General features: G+C 27.8%; 1 protein-coding gene across 1 annotated transcript; it reads left to right on the top strand.

Moving 5' to 3' along the window:
- The first annotated feature begins 9,258 nt into the window (after window positions 1–9,258).
- Window positions 9,259–11,153, top strand: LOC136092026 (uncharacterized). The gene is made up of 2 exons (XM_065819747.1): window positions 9,259–9,903; window positions 10,008–11,153. The coding sequence occupies exons 1-2, from the start codon at window positions 9,259–9,261 to the stop codon at window positions 11,151–11,153; spliced, it is 1,791 nt and encodes a 596-aa protein (XP_065675819.1).
- Window positions 11,154–18,977: the final 7,824 nt, after the last annotated feature.

Below are 18,977 nucleotides of genomic sequence, written 5' to 3'. Positions count from 1 at the left end.
TTAAATTTAAAACGCCTTTAAAATAATTAGCATTATAGAGACTTGATGCAAAAATAATGAAACAAGTTCACAATTTGAGCTAAATAATACGTGTGTAAATAAATATAAATGTATATATAAATATATATATATATATATATATATATATATATATATATATATATATATATATATATATATATATACATATATATATATATATATATATATATATATATATATATATATATATATATATATATACATTTATATGTATATACACACATATACAGTATCGGACAAAACGAGTGCAACCAAATAATGCTAATTTAGTTTCTTTATATAAAAGTGCTGCATTTTTTTCAATTTAGAGAAATAACTATGTAACTGTTTAGAGACAAAGTTCTTCAAGTTTTATTCATCACAAAGTTTATTATTTGTACACGAAAATTAATAAATTAATCAAAATGTATTAAAAAAAGTTGATTTCCTTTTGGACAAAACAAGTGCAACTCGACAAAATGTTGACCAAGCTGTATTTCGCTATCAATATTTCGTGGCGAATCCTTTGTTATCAATCACAGCCTTGCATCTTTGAGGCATATATTCGATCAGGTGATCAATGAAACTTTGTGGAATCGCTGCCCAGGCCTTTTGGATTTGTTCAAACAGTTGATCCTTATTACGAACACCTTCACGATTAATTCTGCGGTTGACGATCTCCCACAGGTTTTCGATAGGGTTGAGATCCGGAGATTGAGGCTGCCAATCCATCACCGATAGGTGGTTGTCTTGAAATCACTGCTTGACTACTTTTGCAGTGTGTTTCGGATCGTTGTCTTGCTTAAAAACTCATTTTATTGGCATATTCCATTCAGCATGAGGTAACATAACATCTTTCAGGATATTTTTATGCATGAAATGGTCCATTATTCCATCGTTTCGATATATTGGACCTCGACCGTTAGCAGAAAAACACCCCCAGACCATTACATTGCCTCCACCATGCTTCACGGTCTAACGGCAGTAATGTATATCGAGACGTTTTTTGGCCGGTCGACGAGATTCTGCCTGTGTGCTGTCAGCTGATTGCTCATGTCATGGCATGCTATGACTCCAGACTCCTGAACTGTTTGCTGAGGTAGTATAGTTCGTTTCGTTTTTAAGACATGTAAAATTAGGAAAACTTTTTAGCATTGTTCGATGTTGGTTGCAAATGTTTTATCCAATACTGTATATATATATATATATATATATATATATATATATATATATATATATTTATATATATATATATATATATATATATATATATATATATATATATATATATATATATATATATATATATATATATATATATATATATATATATATATAAGTTCGCAAATTACTCGGCAAACATTGCGGCAGTAGAGAGTATGCTCTAGTTTTGCGAATGTTCTCATCTATATCCATTTATATCTTTGTAATCTTTTTGATAAACCTACTTTTAAATAATGGCAAACAAATTCACCTTAAGTCAAATAAAGGATTCTTTAGAAATTCATGAAAATATGATAATAAAAATCTTTAATGATCGTATACAAAAATTTGAAAGCGAACTGATTATTATAAAAGATAAAAACAAAGAATTAAAACGCGAACATAATAAGACAAATAAAACCATCAAGTTTGTTAGTAAACAATACGAAACAATAAAAAAAACATTAAACAATATTAAGAAAAACGCACCGAGTCAACTAAATCAAAAATATTTAAACGAAGAAAATGAAGCACTATGGAATAAAATTGCTGAGTTAGAAGACCGAAGTAGGAGAAATAACTTGCAATTTGAGGGTATTGAGGAAACCGAAGGCGAAACATGGGAGAAAAGCAAAGAATTGTTAAAGAATCTACTGAGAGAAAAACTGGATAATAAAGAAGGTATACAAATTTAAAGAGCGCGTCGTGCTGGAAGAAAAAAACACGAAGAAGGTAAGCGTAGAAATCGAGCTATTGTTGACAAATTTCTCAATTTTAAAGATCGTGAAAACATTCTCGGAAAATTAGGGTTGCCAGACGTCCCGGTTTTACGAAGGAGAACATAGTAAAAAAAATATTTTTATATACTTGGCGCAGAATTCTCCTTCGTAAAATCGGGACATCTGGCAACCCTACGAAAAATACAAAAAAAAAAAAAAAAAAATTGCGGAAGGAAAACATGTATATAAACGAAGATTAGAGTGAGCGGATAACTAGTATTCGCAAACAACTTTTTCGACAAGCAAAAGATCTACGAGTATCAGGTAAATTCGCAAAGTTGTAATAAAATAATCACTAAGCCATCTTGAAACAAAGTATATTCACGGTTATTTATAACAGAATAAAAAAGTAACTAATAATAAAAAATGAATTCAAAAAATAATAACTTTGAAAATGCTTTTAAAGTTTTTCAAATTAATGATTTTAAATCGGATGAAGAATCCAATCCAGACATAAATTACTTTAAGCAAATTAATTTGCCTGAATTAGTATGCTCTTATTTTCAACCAAATGAAGTTAGTAACTTTATAGGAATGGATAATAAAAGTGATTATTTAATGTCATTCACGTGAATATTAGAAGTTTAAAAAAGAATTATGAAGATTTTTGAAATTTAATTTACGAAACCCACAATTGTTTTAACGTGATTTACGTAACCGCAACTTGGCGTTCTAAAATAGATTTTGAATCGAATTCTAATCTCCTTCTCTCAGATTTTAAAGAAATATTTTTGAAACAAAAAAATAATAGGCGTGGAGGAGGAGTACTTTTTATTTGAAAGAAAATATTTTCTGTAAAGTTAAAAGCGATACAAATGTTTCTGAAACGGATCAAGAGATCTTAACAATTGAACCAATAAACAAAAATTCTAAAAACATTTTAATCAGCTGTTGCTATAGGCCTCCAACTGGAAGAACAGTATATCTTGGTAAATTTTTGAAATACAATCTAATAGAAAAAACTAGTCAAGAGAAAAAAAAAAGTTACATTTTCGGTGACTTCAACTTGAATTGTTTTGAGTAAAGCGAAAGCCAAAAAATAAAAACATTTTATCACAATTTATTTGAAATGGGTACCATACCAATAATAGATAGACCGACTAGAATTAGAAACCATTCGTCGACTTTAATTAATAATATATTAACCGCAGACTATTTTAATTTAATTTAATAAATCTCTAAAAAAGGAATTATAAAAACTGATGTTTTTGATCATTTTTCCATATTTTTTTCTATTAAATCAGATTATCAAATAAAAAACGAGGCCAGAATGACAATAAAAAAGCGAATTGTTAACAAAAATATAGAACCATTCAAAGATCAAATTTTACAGCAGGACTGGTATCACATAAACTTTAATGATAACATAAACATTATCTTATAACACAATTTTTTAAACTTTCTTTAAAATCTATGAAGCTAATTTTCCAATATGTGAAATAAACCTCAAGACCAAAGACATAATATCTCCTTGGATAACTAAGAGACTAAAAAAGTCTTCAAAACTAAAACAGAAGTTATATAATAAATACTTAAAAACAAAGCCGAAAAACATAAACAAAATTACAAAAACTACAAAAATCTGTTTCAAAAACTCCGCAAAAATGTTAAAAAATTATTATTCTAAATTGCTTACTCAGCACAAACATAACTTCCCAGTAGGCACAGCGACGTGACAAAAACGTGATTTCACGTTTTTTGGCACGTGACAATTAGGTGACTTTTTGGTCCCCATGAAATGACTAATTCACGTGATTTATGGACGTGTTTTTCACGACGTGATATTTAGGTGACTTTTTGGTCCCCATAAACTGTCCAAAAAACGTGCTTTTTACGTTAATTTTGGCACGTAATATTTAAGCAATAATTATACTTTATAATTACAATTATAAGTGTTAGGATTCGTGTAAAGAAAAAAAACTCATCGTCGAGGAAATATTTAATACGTAATAAATTACATGGTTTTATTAGTCAATATATTAGTTCTTGACATTAAAATTTTTAATTTGTAATAAAAGCTGCACTTTTGTTAAAATATCCTCCTTATATCCATTAAGTAACTAGTACAAAGTCGTAGATCTGCAACTTATGAAGAGCACGCTTCAATGCACAAACAATACACTTCAAACTTGTATATCTATTCTCCCATAAAAGCACGCTTCAAACATAATCTAACGAATCAGTCGAAATTTTCTTCTATAAGAGCACGCATCAAACTTTATCTAATGAATCAGATTTAACTGAAAAGAAACAAATAAAATCTTAAATAATAATATGATTATTTAATAATTATCTTAAATCACAAACTTTTAAAACAAATCTTACTTTGAGAGTTGCTAACTATTTTGGCAACAAGATTTTCTAGTGTGTTATTTGTTTTCTTTTATCTAAATTATTTAATAATTTTAAGAAAACAATGCTACATACAGTGTAAAAAAATAAAAAAAGTCATTTGCCTTCTAATTTTATACTCTGATTGCTAAAAAAGTAAATAAATATTTAATAAAAAAAGATGTAACAAAAAAGTCGACAGATGATTAAAAAAAAGAAGTACAAAATAAAAATTACAAGTTTAAAAAAATATTGTTTATCTATATATATATATATATATATATGTATATATCTATATTTAATATCAATTTATAGATATATCTATACCTATATATAAAGTTAATAACTGATGGGCGTGATTAGAAAAAGACCTGTACTCACCTTATGTTATAACATCTGTGTACTATGTGATAACATGATAATTTGTTTTCTTTGTTTTCCATCTTCTTATATTTGCATCTGTTTCTGCATTAACTTGTTCATACATTAACTCACTAGATGCAAAAGTGACGGCCCACAAAGTTGCTTTAAATGTTTAATCTACAAAGTTTTGAACAGCATTAAATGTCATTTTAGAATGCACACAAAAATTAAAACAATTTATAAAAATGTAATAGTTATCACATAACCACACAGCATTATAGTGGGGATTTTATATCATGATTTTCCTTACCCATGGTGAGATTTTCACCTTGAGGCTCCTTTTGCTGTGGAAACATTTACCACGGCTAAGGAGCTTCGTCTACCCCTAATTATATATAATATATTATGTATAAAACTAAAAATATGTATTATAAAGTATTGTCAAATTAGGCCACCAATAAATACAGAGTGCTAAAAACTCAACTCAGAATCAAGTTACATTCTCCAACAAGATATAAACTAAATCAAATTCTTACTACAGGGTGCAATCACAAAAGAAGATGAAGAGTGGGAAAAGTGAAATTTATTTCAAATACAAAAGCATCATAATCATCTTTTTGTGAGGAAAACATCGAACAAATCCGCGTTAATAACCTGTTTTATATTGTACATAAAAACAATAGTAAGTCATATATTATATATACTAATAATTTCATATAATTCAAATACATATCTAAATATTAATACGCTAATGAATAGTGCGCATAGTTGCGCCCAATGTTTCGCTTATTGTTCGTATTGTTACTTACGGTTCTGTATTCTGTAAAATACACTATTTCTTAGTTTTTAAGTAGTTTCTAGACTTTTTTTATGCGCGGTTACATTTTCCATGCGGTCTTTCAAATTAAGTCAGCTTGCGAATTTGAGATGATGAACTTTTATTCTCAAGAAGAGTTGATGTTGTTCATTGTTAAAAACAAAAATTTAAATAATCGTTTGTTTGTTGTTGGTTGTTTTTATTTTTTTAATTTTTATAGCCTGTTTTCATTTTTTAAAAGAAGTTAGAAATAAAATGTCTGGTAAAATAGTTTTTTTAGTACTATCTAAACATGAATACTGTAATTTATCTAATCTTCTAAATATGAATACTGTAATTTAATAGTGTTAGTGTCGTTTCACTTTCTTTTTTAATAAAGAACTTTCTAGGCTTTTCTAAAAGCGTTTCTTTACTCCACGCGGTCTTTCAAGCAAGGTCTTCCAGAAAATTAGAGCTGATAAATTTTTAGTTTCAAGAGGAACTGATGTTGTTCATTGTTTAAAAACTAAAATTTATTTGTTGTACAATGTTTCTTTTTTAGTAAAGTGTTTCAGTTTTGTCTTCAGTCTTTTTAGATCAATTTAAGCAAGTATTTTTCATTTTTTAGAGCAGTTAAAAGGAGCTGAAGGCCTTTTTAGTAAGTATATAGTGTATAGTAGTTTACTTATAGTTTATATTAGTAACATAGTTATATTAGTTTATTTGTAGTTTATATTAGTTTATATAGTATATAGTAGTTTAGTTATAGTTTATATTAGTTCAAGTTTATTTATCGTTTATATTAGTAAGTTTATTTATAGATTATAGATTAGGATTAATGAGAATACAAATTTTTTTTTTAGACAGGCTAGCTGACAGCGACTTAAGTAAGTTTTATCATTTAGATTTTATTTGAGTACAAATGTAGCATTAGCAATTTTATTGTATATAAATTTTATCTCAATTTTTATTTTTAGACAGACAGGTAGAACTCAGTAAGGACTTAGTTTTTGTAGATTTAAAAACTTCTTTTGAATATTCTTTTAAAGCATTGAATATGTTTTAAATATTTTAATAAATTTTGTCATTTAGGTGTGGTAGTGTCATCAGTTGGTGCAAATAGTAATGTCTTTTGTTTTATTTTACAGCAAATAGTAATGCCTTTTAATTTATTTTAAAAAGAATCAATAAATATTGTTTATTTAAACATAATCATCAGGATAAAATAGATAAGATAGATAAAATAGCTTTTTTATTTAATATTTTTTTATTTAGTTATAACTTCAGTTGTACCAGCCACAGCAGGTAACTTCGTACATTTATTTTAATATACTTGAATTACATTTGTTACTTAACTTTTCAAGCAATAAATATTGTTTATTTCAACATTATCGTCAAGATTATATAAATAAACTTTTTATTTGATAATTTATTTTAGTTGCTTCTTGATCAACTTTAAATAATGGTAACTCATTAATTCATATTTTATTATAGATAAATGTAGATAAAAAAATGTAAGTTGGAAATTTTTGTAGATTTAAAAGCAGTAAGCTTTTTTCTAAAGGTTCTTTCTATTTTTGGATTAAATCCACTATCACTACATTTGTTCTATGTTTATATAAGGTACTTTTATAATTTTTGTCATTTGAAAAAATATATCTATGTTAAATTACACCAGGTTGTAGAAAATAGTTTTAGTTTAATGATAAGGTTCTAGACTGTTAGAGCAGATTATAGATCTTTGATCTATTAAATTTATTTAATTTTCTACTACCTAAGGGAAAATTTACTATCAGTTGTTTGTTTGTTTTTCTGTTTAGTTGACAACAATGAAGAGAGAGGTAGTATGTTTAAAAGGATTTTTATTTTTTTATAAAGTAACTAAATTGTTTTTTAAAATATTGTTGTTGACTTGAAAGTAAAACAGTCGGTTTTTATAATTTTATACAGTAAGCCCAAGAACTTAGGTAATACTTGAAATTATATTGTCAATAATAGAGAAGAAATTTAAAATTCTCAGTAAGACAGCTTCTTATTATTTTACATCAAGTTAGTTTAATTAAAATTTATTTTCTTTAGTTGATCAAGAGAGAGCTAATAAAGGTATTAGTTATATTAGTTTAGTGAATTTATTTTTAAAAAGTTAAGTTGATATTTTAACGTCTATACATTTAATCTATTTAATTGATATTTATTTACTAATAATCTATTTAATTGATATTTATTTTTTTTAAACAACATTTATTGGTTAGGTTTAATTTTTAATTTTACTAATTTTACAAAGGAGATTTACACAAGTCAACAAAGAAAAATAACTAACATTTTCATACAAATTGTATATATTATAAAGAAATATTTTAAAATATTGTGAAATTACTCACCCTGGAATATCACTGGAATCTGGTTTATGTAAAACATCGATATCCAGATTAATATTTCCAGTCTTATTGAGTGATACTTGACTACTTGTTTTCTTGGACAATATAACAGACTCAATTTCACTAAGTGTCTCTTCATTTTCTTCATTGTTACTTCTAAAACGACAATAAAAATTTAAATTAATAAAATACTAAAACATATTCTTTTAATAGATCTCAGGCTAGTTTTTAAAACAATTTGGCACAATTAAAAATACTGGAATTTTAATTTAATTTTCATACAAGATTGGTTCCAGTCAGCAATTATAAAATGCCGACATTATTTATAAATATGTAACTTATTATTATAAAGGAATATTTTAAAACAAATGAAATTACTTACAATGGAACATCACTGGAGCCTGCTTTATGTAAATCATTAATATTTCTAGTGTTATTGTGTGATACTTGACTACTTGTTTTCTTAGACAATGCAACAGACTGAATTTCACTTGGTGATCATTCATTTTCTTAATTTTTTTTTAAACCAACAAAGTATATAATAAAGTTATTGTATTAATGTAATTTTAACTAAATTAATATTAATTATTTTAAAAATATATTAAATGTAACTAGAGAGCTAGATTATAAAACATATAACCAATAACCGACAGTTGCTAAAAACAATTACCTTTTGTTTCTTGTTTTGAAAAAAAATCAAATATTTTTGGAAGTTTTGAAATATTATTTTCAGTTTGCAATTTTCTTTTTTTGTTTGCAGCTCCACTAAGTTTTTTTTTTTGATTCATAATATATCAATAATAAATATATTAATTATAACTATATAAGTATAATATATTTTACCGTGACCGTGGTCGCCGCTATACTCATCTATGACGGAGGCCGAAATAATATTCCGCAGATTGGGAAACAAATAACAATTTACAATATTGTACAATTGTCAATTACCTAATATTTAGTATTTTGTATTATAAATTATATTTTATTATTAATATAATTTATGATTTTTCCGAAAACTTTTTAGTCTCCGTAAAAATTTTGGCGCCCCCTGGACATATTCCAGGGGGGGGGGGCTATTGTCTATATATATATATATATATATATATATATATATATATATATATATATATATATATATATATATATATATATATATGGGTAGAATTCAATAAATACGGCTGCGTATAAACTTTTTTTAAAATATATATATATTTTTTAATAATATATAATTATTTCGATATTTCGCTGATCTATCGAGATTTCACGATAGATCAGCGAAACATCGAAATAATTATACATTATTAAAAAATATGTATATATTTTAAAAAAAGTTTATACGCAGCCGTATTTATTGAATTCTACCCATATTTTAACGTATAACAAAAAAATGACTTTCAAAGATTATATTACTACTTTTTACGGCAAAAAGATTTACGATGATACCAAAAAGTCACAAGATTTGAAGATACGAAATGCGAACTCAAAAAATCTACTCGTTTTTCTTCAAAAATGCTTATCTCCAAAATCGTTTAAAATAAAAACTCCAATCCATACTAAAAAAGCAAAAAACAAAATGAAGGAATACAGTAAAAAACTACTAATTCATGCTGGTAACGAAGCCAAACACAGATTATATTCAAGTAAGAAATTAATTAATGAATTAAATATATTTCTTCAGACAAAAGTAAGATTACACGATTATGAGTTAGTTAATAGTATAACCAACAAATCAAAAAATTACCATTTTATTAAGAAAAAAATGGAAATGAAAGAAAAATATTATAAATTACAAATTACACCGATTATAAAAAATACTTTTGATCCTCCCAATCAAGTTATTAAACCTGCTATACTCAATTTAACTAATGTTACTCTGGATAAATCAACAACTGAGCTACTCAATTTAGGTCCAAATTTTGTACCACTGCAGAAAAAAATTCCTTATATGGATATTATAACTAATATCAAAACTTGCGCTTTACAACTTGAAAACTTAAAAAACCAACACAGGCAGAAACTCTACGACAAAACTGTTCACAAATTTTAACAAATTCACTAAAATTAAAATTAAAAGATAATATAACTAAGCAACAACGTCTTTCCATAAACAAATTAAAAAACAATTCTAATATTAAGATATACCCATTCGATAAAGGCACAGGTTTCGCATTATTAAACCAAAATGATGCATCTCTCAAATTAGAAGAACAAATAAAAAATAGCAAAATTATTGATTATGATCCAACATCCACATTGACTACTAAATTTCAAAGACAATTGTGCAAATTAAGAAAAGAAGGTAAGCTAGACACAAATACATACTTTAAAATGTATCCATCAGATTGTAACCCACCACGGATTTACGGAATGATTAAAGCTCACAAACCAGAAAAAGATTACCCAATGCGCCCCGTTGTATCAACAATTAACACACCACCTTATGGAACACCTGATTATCTTGTTAAAATTATTCAACCGACTCTGAACAAAAATAAAAGTAGACTTACGAATTCTAATAGTTTTGTAAATGAAGCTAAGCAATGGATAATAGATCCTAACGAAGTTCAAGTTTTATTTGATATAGTCAATTTATATCCATCTATACCCATTGACGAAGCAATTCTGGTTATTATTGATTTTTTGAACGCTGACATTGATGACTTAAAAACTCGAACTAAACTTACTCTTGCAGACATTCACCAATTAATTGAACTTTCATTAAGTATATGCTATTTTTTATACGAAAACAATATCCGAGTAATACCTAATTCAGGTCCTATAGGTTTATCTTTAATGGCTGTTATGGCGGAAGCGTTTTTACAAAATATAGAAAGAAAGGCCCTTAACATAGCAATTGTTTTTACATCCGAACCAAAAACTTACAAGAGATATGTAGATGATTGTCACGCTCGCTTCGCTTCAATAAAACAACAACAAATGTTCCTGAACATCCTTAATGAACAACATCCTGCCATAAAATACACAGTGGAACTTGAAAACGACCTCAAACAACTCAATTTCGTAGATATTAATATTATGAACACAGGCTCTGGAGCTTATGAATTTCAAATACATCAAAAAGAAGCTATTACAAATGTTCAACTTAAACCTAACTCGAACATTAATCCTAACATTATTATTGGCGTTTTCAAAGGATTTTTATCTCGTGCAAAAAGAATTTGCTCTCAAAAACACCTTCAAAAAGAAATTGATTTTCTAATAGACATATTAGTTGAAAATGGAGACATATTAGTCGGAAAATCAGAGAGTCACTCGAAATAAGCAAAGCTAGGGTTCGACAGGAGTTGAAAAATGGTGATGTGGTTCTCAATCGGGATGACGGTGATAACGTGACAACTAAAACCTGGGGGCCATTTTTTAATAAAATCTGCTGACGTCAGTTATTTGAAAAAAAATTTTGTATTATATTTTGGCTTTTTAGTGTTATCTTTTTAACGGCTTGTTTTTACTATAACGATTTCTTTGTAACTATTTTATTTATTATACCTGATGACGCTATCACGATAGATCAGCGAAATATCGAAATAATTATATATTATTAAAAAATATATATATATTTAAAAAAAAGTTTATACGCAGCCGTATTTATTGAATTCTACCCATATTTTAACGTATAACAAGAAAATGACTTTCAAAGATTATATATATATATATATATATATATATATATATATATATATATATATATATATATATATATATATATATATATATATATGTGTGTGTGTGTGTAAATTTTTTGCCAACCTCAAACACTTTTAGGTCGGCATTGCCGAATGCCGACCCGAATTTTGAGGGTTGATATATATATATATATATCTGCGATTCTATATTGAGATTACCATGAGCAAAGAACGACCGCTGAAGAAACCTAAGTTTTTCATTACGGATTTTTTGATTAAAAAACCTCCTATTTGTTTCGATAGCACACTTTGCACTTCTGTAGCTTTACCTGTATTTGATTGCAGTACTAATAAACCTTTTGAACCAACCGACGTCCTCTCACAATCTCTTACTTGTACACCTATTCAAACGATGTTAATAGAAACCGATAACGAGGCATACAAAGATAATTCTCATCCAGCGAGTAATGATATTGCTTCTGTTTTTTCGGGTGACGTAAGAAATATTGAATATGTGAAAAAACTCAATGATTTAGAAAAAAAGAAATTGATGACTGAACATTGGATGCCGGATTCTTCTTTAAAATATCCATATACAATGAAGGGTGGGAAGAACCCACAGAAGGTATACCTTGGTCTCCAACACTTATCAGGTGGAAGTTATTCCAGCTTTAAATTTTCCCCATCTTTGAATGGTCTTCTTTGTGTCAATTGTATTTTATTTGCCAATGAAGTAAGTGAAAATAATTATAGCAAGGCTACAAAACTGGCACAATTAGTTAACAAACCGCTTGGAAAATACAGTCACTTGACAGGAAGTGATGGACAATTGACTAACCATTTAAGCAACCAATATCACAAAAATTCTGTTGTATTTGGTGATCATTAGGTAGGCTAAAATTTTAGGGTTTTTTGTTTTTATTCTCCTATCGCAGTAGCTTTATTTTGTGAAGAATCTTTTCGTCATATACATGAACGTAAAAAAACTAAGAATATTCTTTTTGTTTAAAAGTTTGTTATTTCAAACATTTAAAAACCTTCTTACGCCACTGCTGAGATTGATGTTCTACCCAGATACCCAAGTTATACTTGTTGCTAATAATATTTGTACTATTGATTTTAAACTCAAATTCAAAGGTTCACTAATTTAAAATTTGCAGAATTTATTTTAAACTTTGCTGAATTTAATTTAAAATATGCAGAATTCAAGACATATAAAATACTTAAAAAGTTAAAATGTTGACATATTTAACTTTTAATTAGGTAAAATTTACTATTTTTACAAATTTTGTCGGAAAAATAGAATTTTAATTTTAAAATTCTACTCCTCCGATATATTATACATGCAAAATGTATAATATAAAAGTTATAATATGCAATTTAAAATAATACATTATAATAAATAATAAACGCAAAATTATTATTTTATAAGTAAAATTTTCTTCCAAATCAATAAGATAGCGTGGCCGAGTGGATTCCTCTTTAGATTGGTAAACCAAAGAAAGCTTGAACGGTTGAAAAATTCTACGCAAAATTTTTTTCAAATTTGAAACCTTATAATTTTGTCTGCGAGAAAGAATTTAGTTAGAAAGTTTAAATTGTGTGAAACTTTGACTTCATAGTGCTCCAATAAAAACATGTGTAGAATGAGAATATACTCCATATAATTTGATAAAAATTATCCAAATGTATCCTATGGTCATACCAAGCTCTGGATAAAATTTCAATTTGATTGGCGAACTGGTTAAGGATATATGGTCGTTTTTTGCTACTTATCCCTTAAAACGTTACCGATTACTGTGATATTTGGTCATTTGGTCACTATATTCAAAATAATGGTTACATGATTGTTCTACTATGTAATACCAACAATTTTTATTATAATTGGTTTATTAGTGCATGTACTATATTCATTTTAAAGGCCAAAATATTGATTTGCTATATAAAGCGAGGTTTGAATTGGCTTAAGCATAGTGTAATTGTCTTCAATTAGGCACAAGTTTTCTCGGTTTAAAAGTTTTCATGGATTGACAAGGACTGACATCGATTTGCCTTTATGGAGTGTATGCTTGATTTTGCTTTCTATTTATCTTCAGATTTTTTTTTTCACTTCTAGTTTCTCTTTCATAAGTCTCTTTCAAGTGACTATTTATATTGCCGCAAAATGAATCAACTGATGATCGAGAAACACCGGTCAATTTTGAAATGTCAACTTGTGACAATAAAGGATTTTGAAAAAAAAAAACTCGAAAACTTATTTTCGATTTAATATTTGTTTACTTATTTTAATCCGATAGCAATGACAACCAATATTTATTACCATTACTATCAAACAACAACACATTAGTTTCCATGTGCAAAAAAATTAAAAAAATTTGTCAAGTAGTTTTTGAGTAATTAAAGATTAAAAGGTGCTGAATTTCATCGTGTTCAACTGATAAGAAAATGCCCAAGTAGAAAATAAAAAATATTTCCCTTAAAACAAAAAAAAAACTGTGAGAAGATATTTTTTATATTGAAACAATGCTCTGATTTTGGAAATCACTCCACTGATAAAATTGCATCTCCTCTCAGAAGTTATCAATCATCCTTAAAAAATCCATTAAACTGTTTGGATAGAAGCTGTTGAGCAGCAAGCTGCTCTCCACATTTAACTGAGCCCATATAATATGGTTTTATAAGGGTTTTTTTATTAGATAATTATAAGGGTTATATATTATATTTGGTTTTAAAAGGGTTCTTAATAAGGTAATTATAAGGGTTCCAGGTATCGAAACTGTTTTTTTTTTAAATTAGTGCACACAGGTTGATTTTTGTTGCTGCACACTTTTGTGCACCAACTAAATAAAGTTCTACACTTGGATCATTTAAAGTCAAGGCGCAGAACGGCACTGCACATAGGCTGTTACATCCATAACAGTCCGTTAACAGGCTGTAACTACTTCTTTAACTGAGTAAACACATCGATTAGGTAAGATTAAAATTAAAAAACACAAAATTGAGACCACTAGTGACAAATCGTTACAAAATCACGGCCCCCTCCCTAAAGCCTGAAGTAATTTATGGACAACCCCTTGTAAAAAAAAAACAAAAAGAGAAAATAACCTTATCAGCCGTGGCGCAATGTTTTAAACATTGGACAGAGCGCACGTGTTGACGAAGAAAGTTAGAGATTTATATGTAATAGACTTTTTTTATTTTTTGACCATTGCTATGGAGAATGAAAGGTTAGTTACTATGGGAATGCTAAAGGGAATTGATTTCAATTCAATCTGACACAATTTAAAGTGCTTTAAAATGACTTTTATATGCTTCCAAGAAAAGATTGATAGCATATAAAAAGATATTGGAGACCTTAAACGTGGCCTTAATTTTAACAGTGATCAACTTTCTTACAAACCAATACGATATAGCGATATTGAGACAAAGATAATCAAAGTTGACTAAAAAATTGACAAAATTAAAACTTCATTAATCGGAATAAAGTCTCTTCTAGGAAAATTAATCAGCGAATCGACCGAAAATATAATATAAACAGTCGACTTGGAAGATCGCAATCGCATAAACAAAAGAAATGCCGAGTATAAGCAGTGACGTAAATGACGTTGCTTTGACAAACAAAGAAAAGTGAAAACAAATTTACTTGTTTTTAGTTTTTATTTTACTTATTGACTTTGATTAAAAAATATCGAACGATTAAATAAAAAATGAGTTCAACTTACAAGATTAATATAACAAATAATATTGAAATTTTAGAGTCCTCAACTTTAAACTCTTTGAGAACTAACAAAAATGAATATAGTTTTTAGACTGAATAAAAAAATATAAGTTGTCTCAACAACTCATACTATAAACCTGACGAGTTTAATTGAGAAAAAAACTTTGAAGTTTTTAGTATCTTAAGTATAAACGTAAGATCAATTAATAAAAACTTTAAAGCTTTTATACATTTTTATTACTTTATAAACTATCCTTTTGATGTTATGTGTTTCTGAGAAACTTAGAAAGATGTACAACTACCTTTGTTAGAAAATTATTTGCATAATTTATCATGATATAAGATACTAAGTCAACCACGTGTTGGAAGCATAGGAGGCGGCGTTGCAACCCAGGTGTGCCATGCTAGACAAGAATAAAATGAGGATAGAAAACTAGGAAAGAATAATTTCAGAATAGAATGTTTTATGATAGAAATAAAGAAACCTTACTAGAAAAGAATTTTTACAAAAGAATATTTTTTGGCAGAAATTTTGAAAAGAAACTTGAAATACTTTCTAAGAAAGAATATTTTTTAATAAACGTAAACAACTTGCTTGGAATGAATTTTTTTTAATAAATGCGAAAAACTTGCTAGGAAAGATTTTTATTTAATAAATCTAAAAAACTTTCTACGACAGAATTTTATTTCATTAATCCAAAAAAACTTGCTAGGACAGAATTGCCATTTATAATAAAAGTGAATCACTGATGAATGATTCAGAAATTCAATTAAAAATCATAACTGTAATTACCAAATTGCGCGCAAATTCTTTCTTAAAATTTCTTTGCTAGCGCGTTTTTAAAATTTCTTCTCTAAAATTTCTTTGCTAGTACGTTTTTCCAATTTTCTTTGCTAGAAAGAAAATGGCTTTTACTTGTGCGATTTCTATCCTAAAAAAGTCTTTGCTTGCAAGTTTTTCATTTTTCTTTGCCAGAAAGGATATATGTATTTCTTTCTTCTTTTCTATCCTTCAATTATTCTATCCTAAAATGTAATCATGTTTTTTTCTATCATAGCAAGAATTTTCATGTGTCTTTCCTAGAAAGGCTTTCCTGAAATCTTGTCTAGAACCGGCCACCACAACCCATATTCTTGACAAGTTTGTATTTAAAGCAAAAATGACTTTTCGTAAAGCTAACTTAGCTATTAAATCTTTGTTTATTAAAACTCAAAATAAAACCGCTAAGTCTTTTTTGATCTCCTTGCTTTATCGACCGCCTTGTGGTAAGCAAATTTACTTTTGTAATAGTCTTTTGTGTGCAATGTGTTCTTAAAAGTTTGTAAATACAAAAAACTTTTTTAATTTATTACTTTTATTTATTCTACCATTTTTAAGTCCACGCCTATTTTCAAGTAATTTATTACTTTTATCTAAATATACTCTACCATTTTTAAGTCTACGCCTATTACAAAAACTACTTTATCCGCGATTGATAGAATTTTAACTCGCAAATTTTTAGAACATTTTGAATCCAGGTATTTTTATTACAGGCTTTTCTAATCATTTTTCAATCAATCATATTGCGCACAGCGTTTTATCTAACAACCGCAATAAAAAAATATTTGTTACTAAAATAAATCTTTATTTTAAGGTGGTACAACACCAAGTAAATAAAAAATGAAATAAACCTCCAAAATAAAAATGCTTTTAAATACAGTTTACTCAAATAATTTAAATAAAAAAAAGCAAAAAAAACATTTTTTTTAATCAGCATTAGGACCATAATGGTGGAAAAACGATCAAAAAATGCCACTTTGGACTAAATTTCAAAACATAATATCTAAGGCTAGCCATCATCATATGACCTGAAATTTTGTACACTTACTCTAAACACTATTTTATTCCGTTTAACAGATAGATTTTTTAAGTATCAATGTAAATGATGAGTTATTTAGATTTTCCTCATATTTTATTTATTTTTTGACGTTTTAGAGAGATCTGACTAAAAAAAAAAAATTACTGATCATAAAAAAAAATCCATCTGTTAAACGAATTTTATAGGTATTTCGAGCAAGTACTGAAAATTTCAGATCAAATGAACAATGCTAACTCAAGAAACTTTGTTTTGAAGTTTAAGCAAAAACGAAAAAACGCGAACTGAGATAAACAGCTTTGAAAAATTCTTGATAAATTATTTACAATATTAATTTAAAATCCTCCTGAAACATAACTGTCATTACATTCTTTTGCTTTCTCCTCATCTAGGTGACCTTTTTTGATGGCTCTAAGAGTTTTTCTTCTTTTTTTCCCCTTCTCGGATGACTTGCATCTCATTTGACTAATCCTTTTTTTATTTTTAGAAGTCGCTGAAATGTTTGATACCTTACCATGTAAACCAAAATGTCTAAAAACACTAATAACACACTTTGCACCATCATTGTATTCTAAAATAGCTGAATACGTTCCCATTTCCAGTGTTGATTTAGAAACAAAATCTTTTTTTGGTACACGAGTCCAAATAAGTCCATTAAGTGCCTCGTTAGCATTTTGTGTGTTTCCATGTAAACATTTTGATAACAATTTATCTGATTGTAAATTTATAATTATTGGTAGAATTAAATCTTTTATCCACAGAGGTATGGTAGATTTGGGTTTATAATTCTTTTAATTTATAGCCCAGTATTTGCACCAACTATATTTTTTCACGAGGAAAAAACTGGTGGCGTGTGTTGGAATCAGGAAAATCGGTGAAGTGGAAAAGTATGGCATAAACTGCTTTCTTCATTGAATACAAGTTTCCCACATTAGATCTGATTGCAAGACCATAGAAATTTTGTATTGAATTAATGCAGTTTTCAGTGAGTTTACCTCTGCCTGATATTGGTTTTTAGTACCTTTTTGGGCTTTGACAAGTTTTCGTAGACGCGTTCCTAACCGTTTTTGAACATGTCCAACACATTCCAGTTTTACAGGCATAATACCATACTCTTTGTAATGATCTGCTACTATTACATAATTAAAAGAAGATGTATCCCCATCTCCTAGATATTCTTTATATATCAACTTATTTTTTTGTGAAGATCTCTTAAACATAGCCACAGCTCCTACGGATTCCATACTACCCGATGAACCCTTGTGATTCGATTCGCACTGGTGATCAACCAACCAACACTGATACTCTGGAGTTCCTCTTTTAGATCTCCACATATTACATCCATTGCAATGTTTGGTAAATATCTCTGCATCAATACATTTATCACTACAAACAGCAGTTACAACAACATTCAACGAATTACGACCTCGCTTTTGCCATGAACCATCAATAGAAATTCTAACTTCTTTCATTTCAAGAGAGTTGTTTATTGATTTGGTTTCAAAAGCAGCTTTTTGCATACTTTCCTCAGCAGCAATTTTGTATACTAACATGGCAGTTTTATTTAACTTATTAAAGCCATTAGGCGACAAACAATAAAGATTCATACAGAAGGAAAAAGTTTTCATCGACTCATGACCAGCACCTATTTCTTGCAATCCGATGACAGCTCGCAAGTTGATCTCATATGATGATTCTAGAGATGAAACTTCTTTTTTAACAGTATCAATAGGAAACTCATTTGTGTTTAAAGAATTCTTTGACTTTGGTGAAGTTCTAAAATTTTTAGAAAAGTTACACTTTGTACACTTCATCTCAAGTAAATGACAAAAGCCCATGCGAGAACCAACGTTATCTTTGATTAACAAATTTCCAATAAAGCAATTGG

Source organism: Hydra vulgaris, chromosome 15 (genome assembly GCF_038396675.1).
Source record: "Hydra vulgaris chromosome 15, alternate assembly HydraT2T_AEP".
Taxonomy (NCBI): Eukaryota; Metazoa; Cnidaria; class Hydrozoa; order Anthoathecata; family Hydridae; genus Hydra; species Hydra vulgaris.
The sequence above is the reverse complement of the archived record's forward strand: the minus strand, read 5'-3'. Positions and strand labels throughout refer to the sequence as shown.

What these genes read in the sequence shown, in the direction of transcription:
- LOC136092026 (XM_065819747.1), top strand. Translation starts at nt 9,259, where the DNA reads ATGACTTTCAAAGATTATATTACTACTTTTTACGGCAAAAAGATTTAC. An exon ending in AGAAACTCTACGACAAAACT is followed by an intron (nt 9,904 to 10,007) that starts GTTCACAAATTT and finishes TCTAATATTAAG; the next exon opens with ATATACCCATTCGATAAAGG.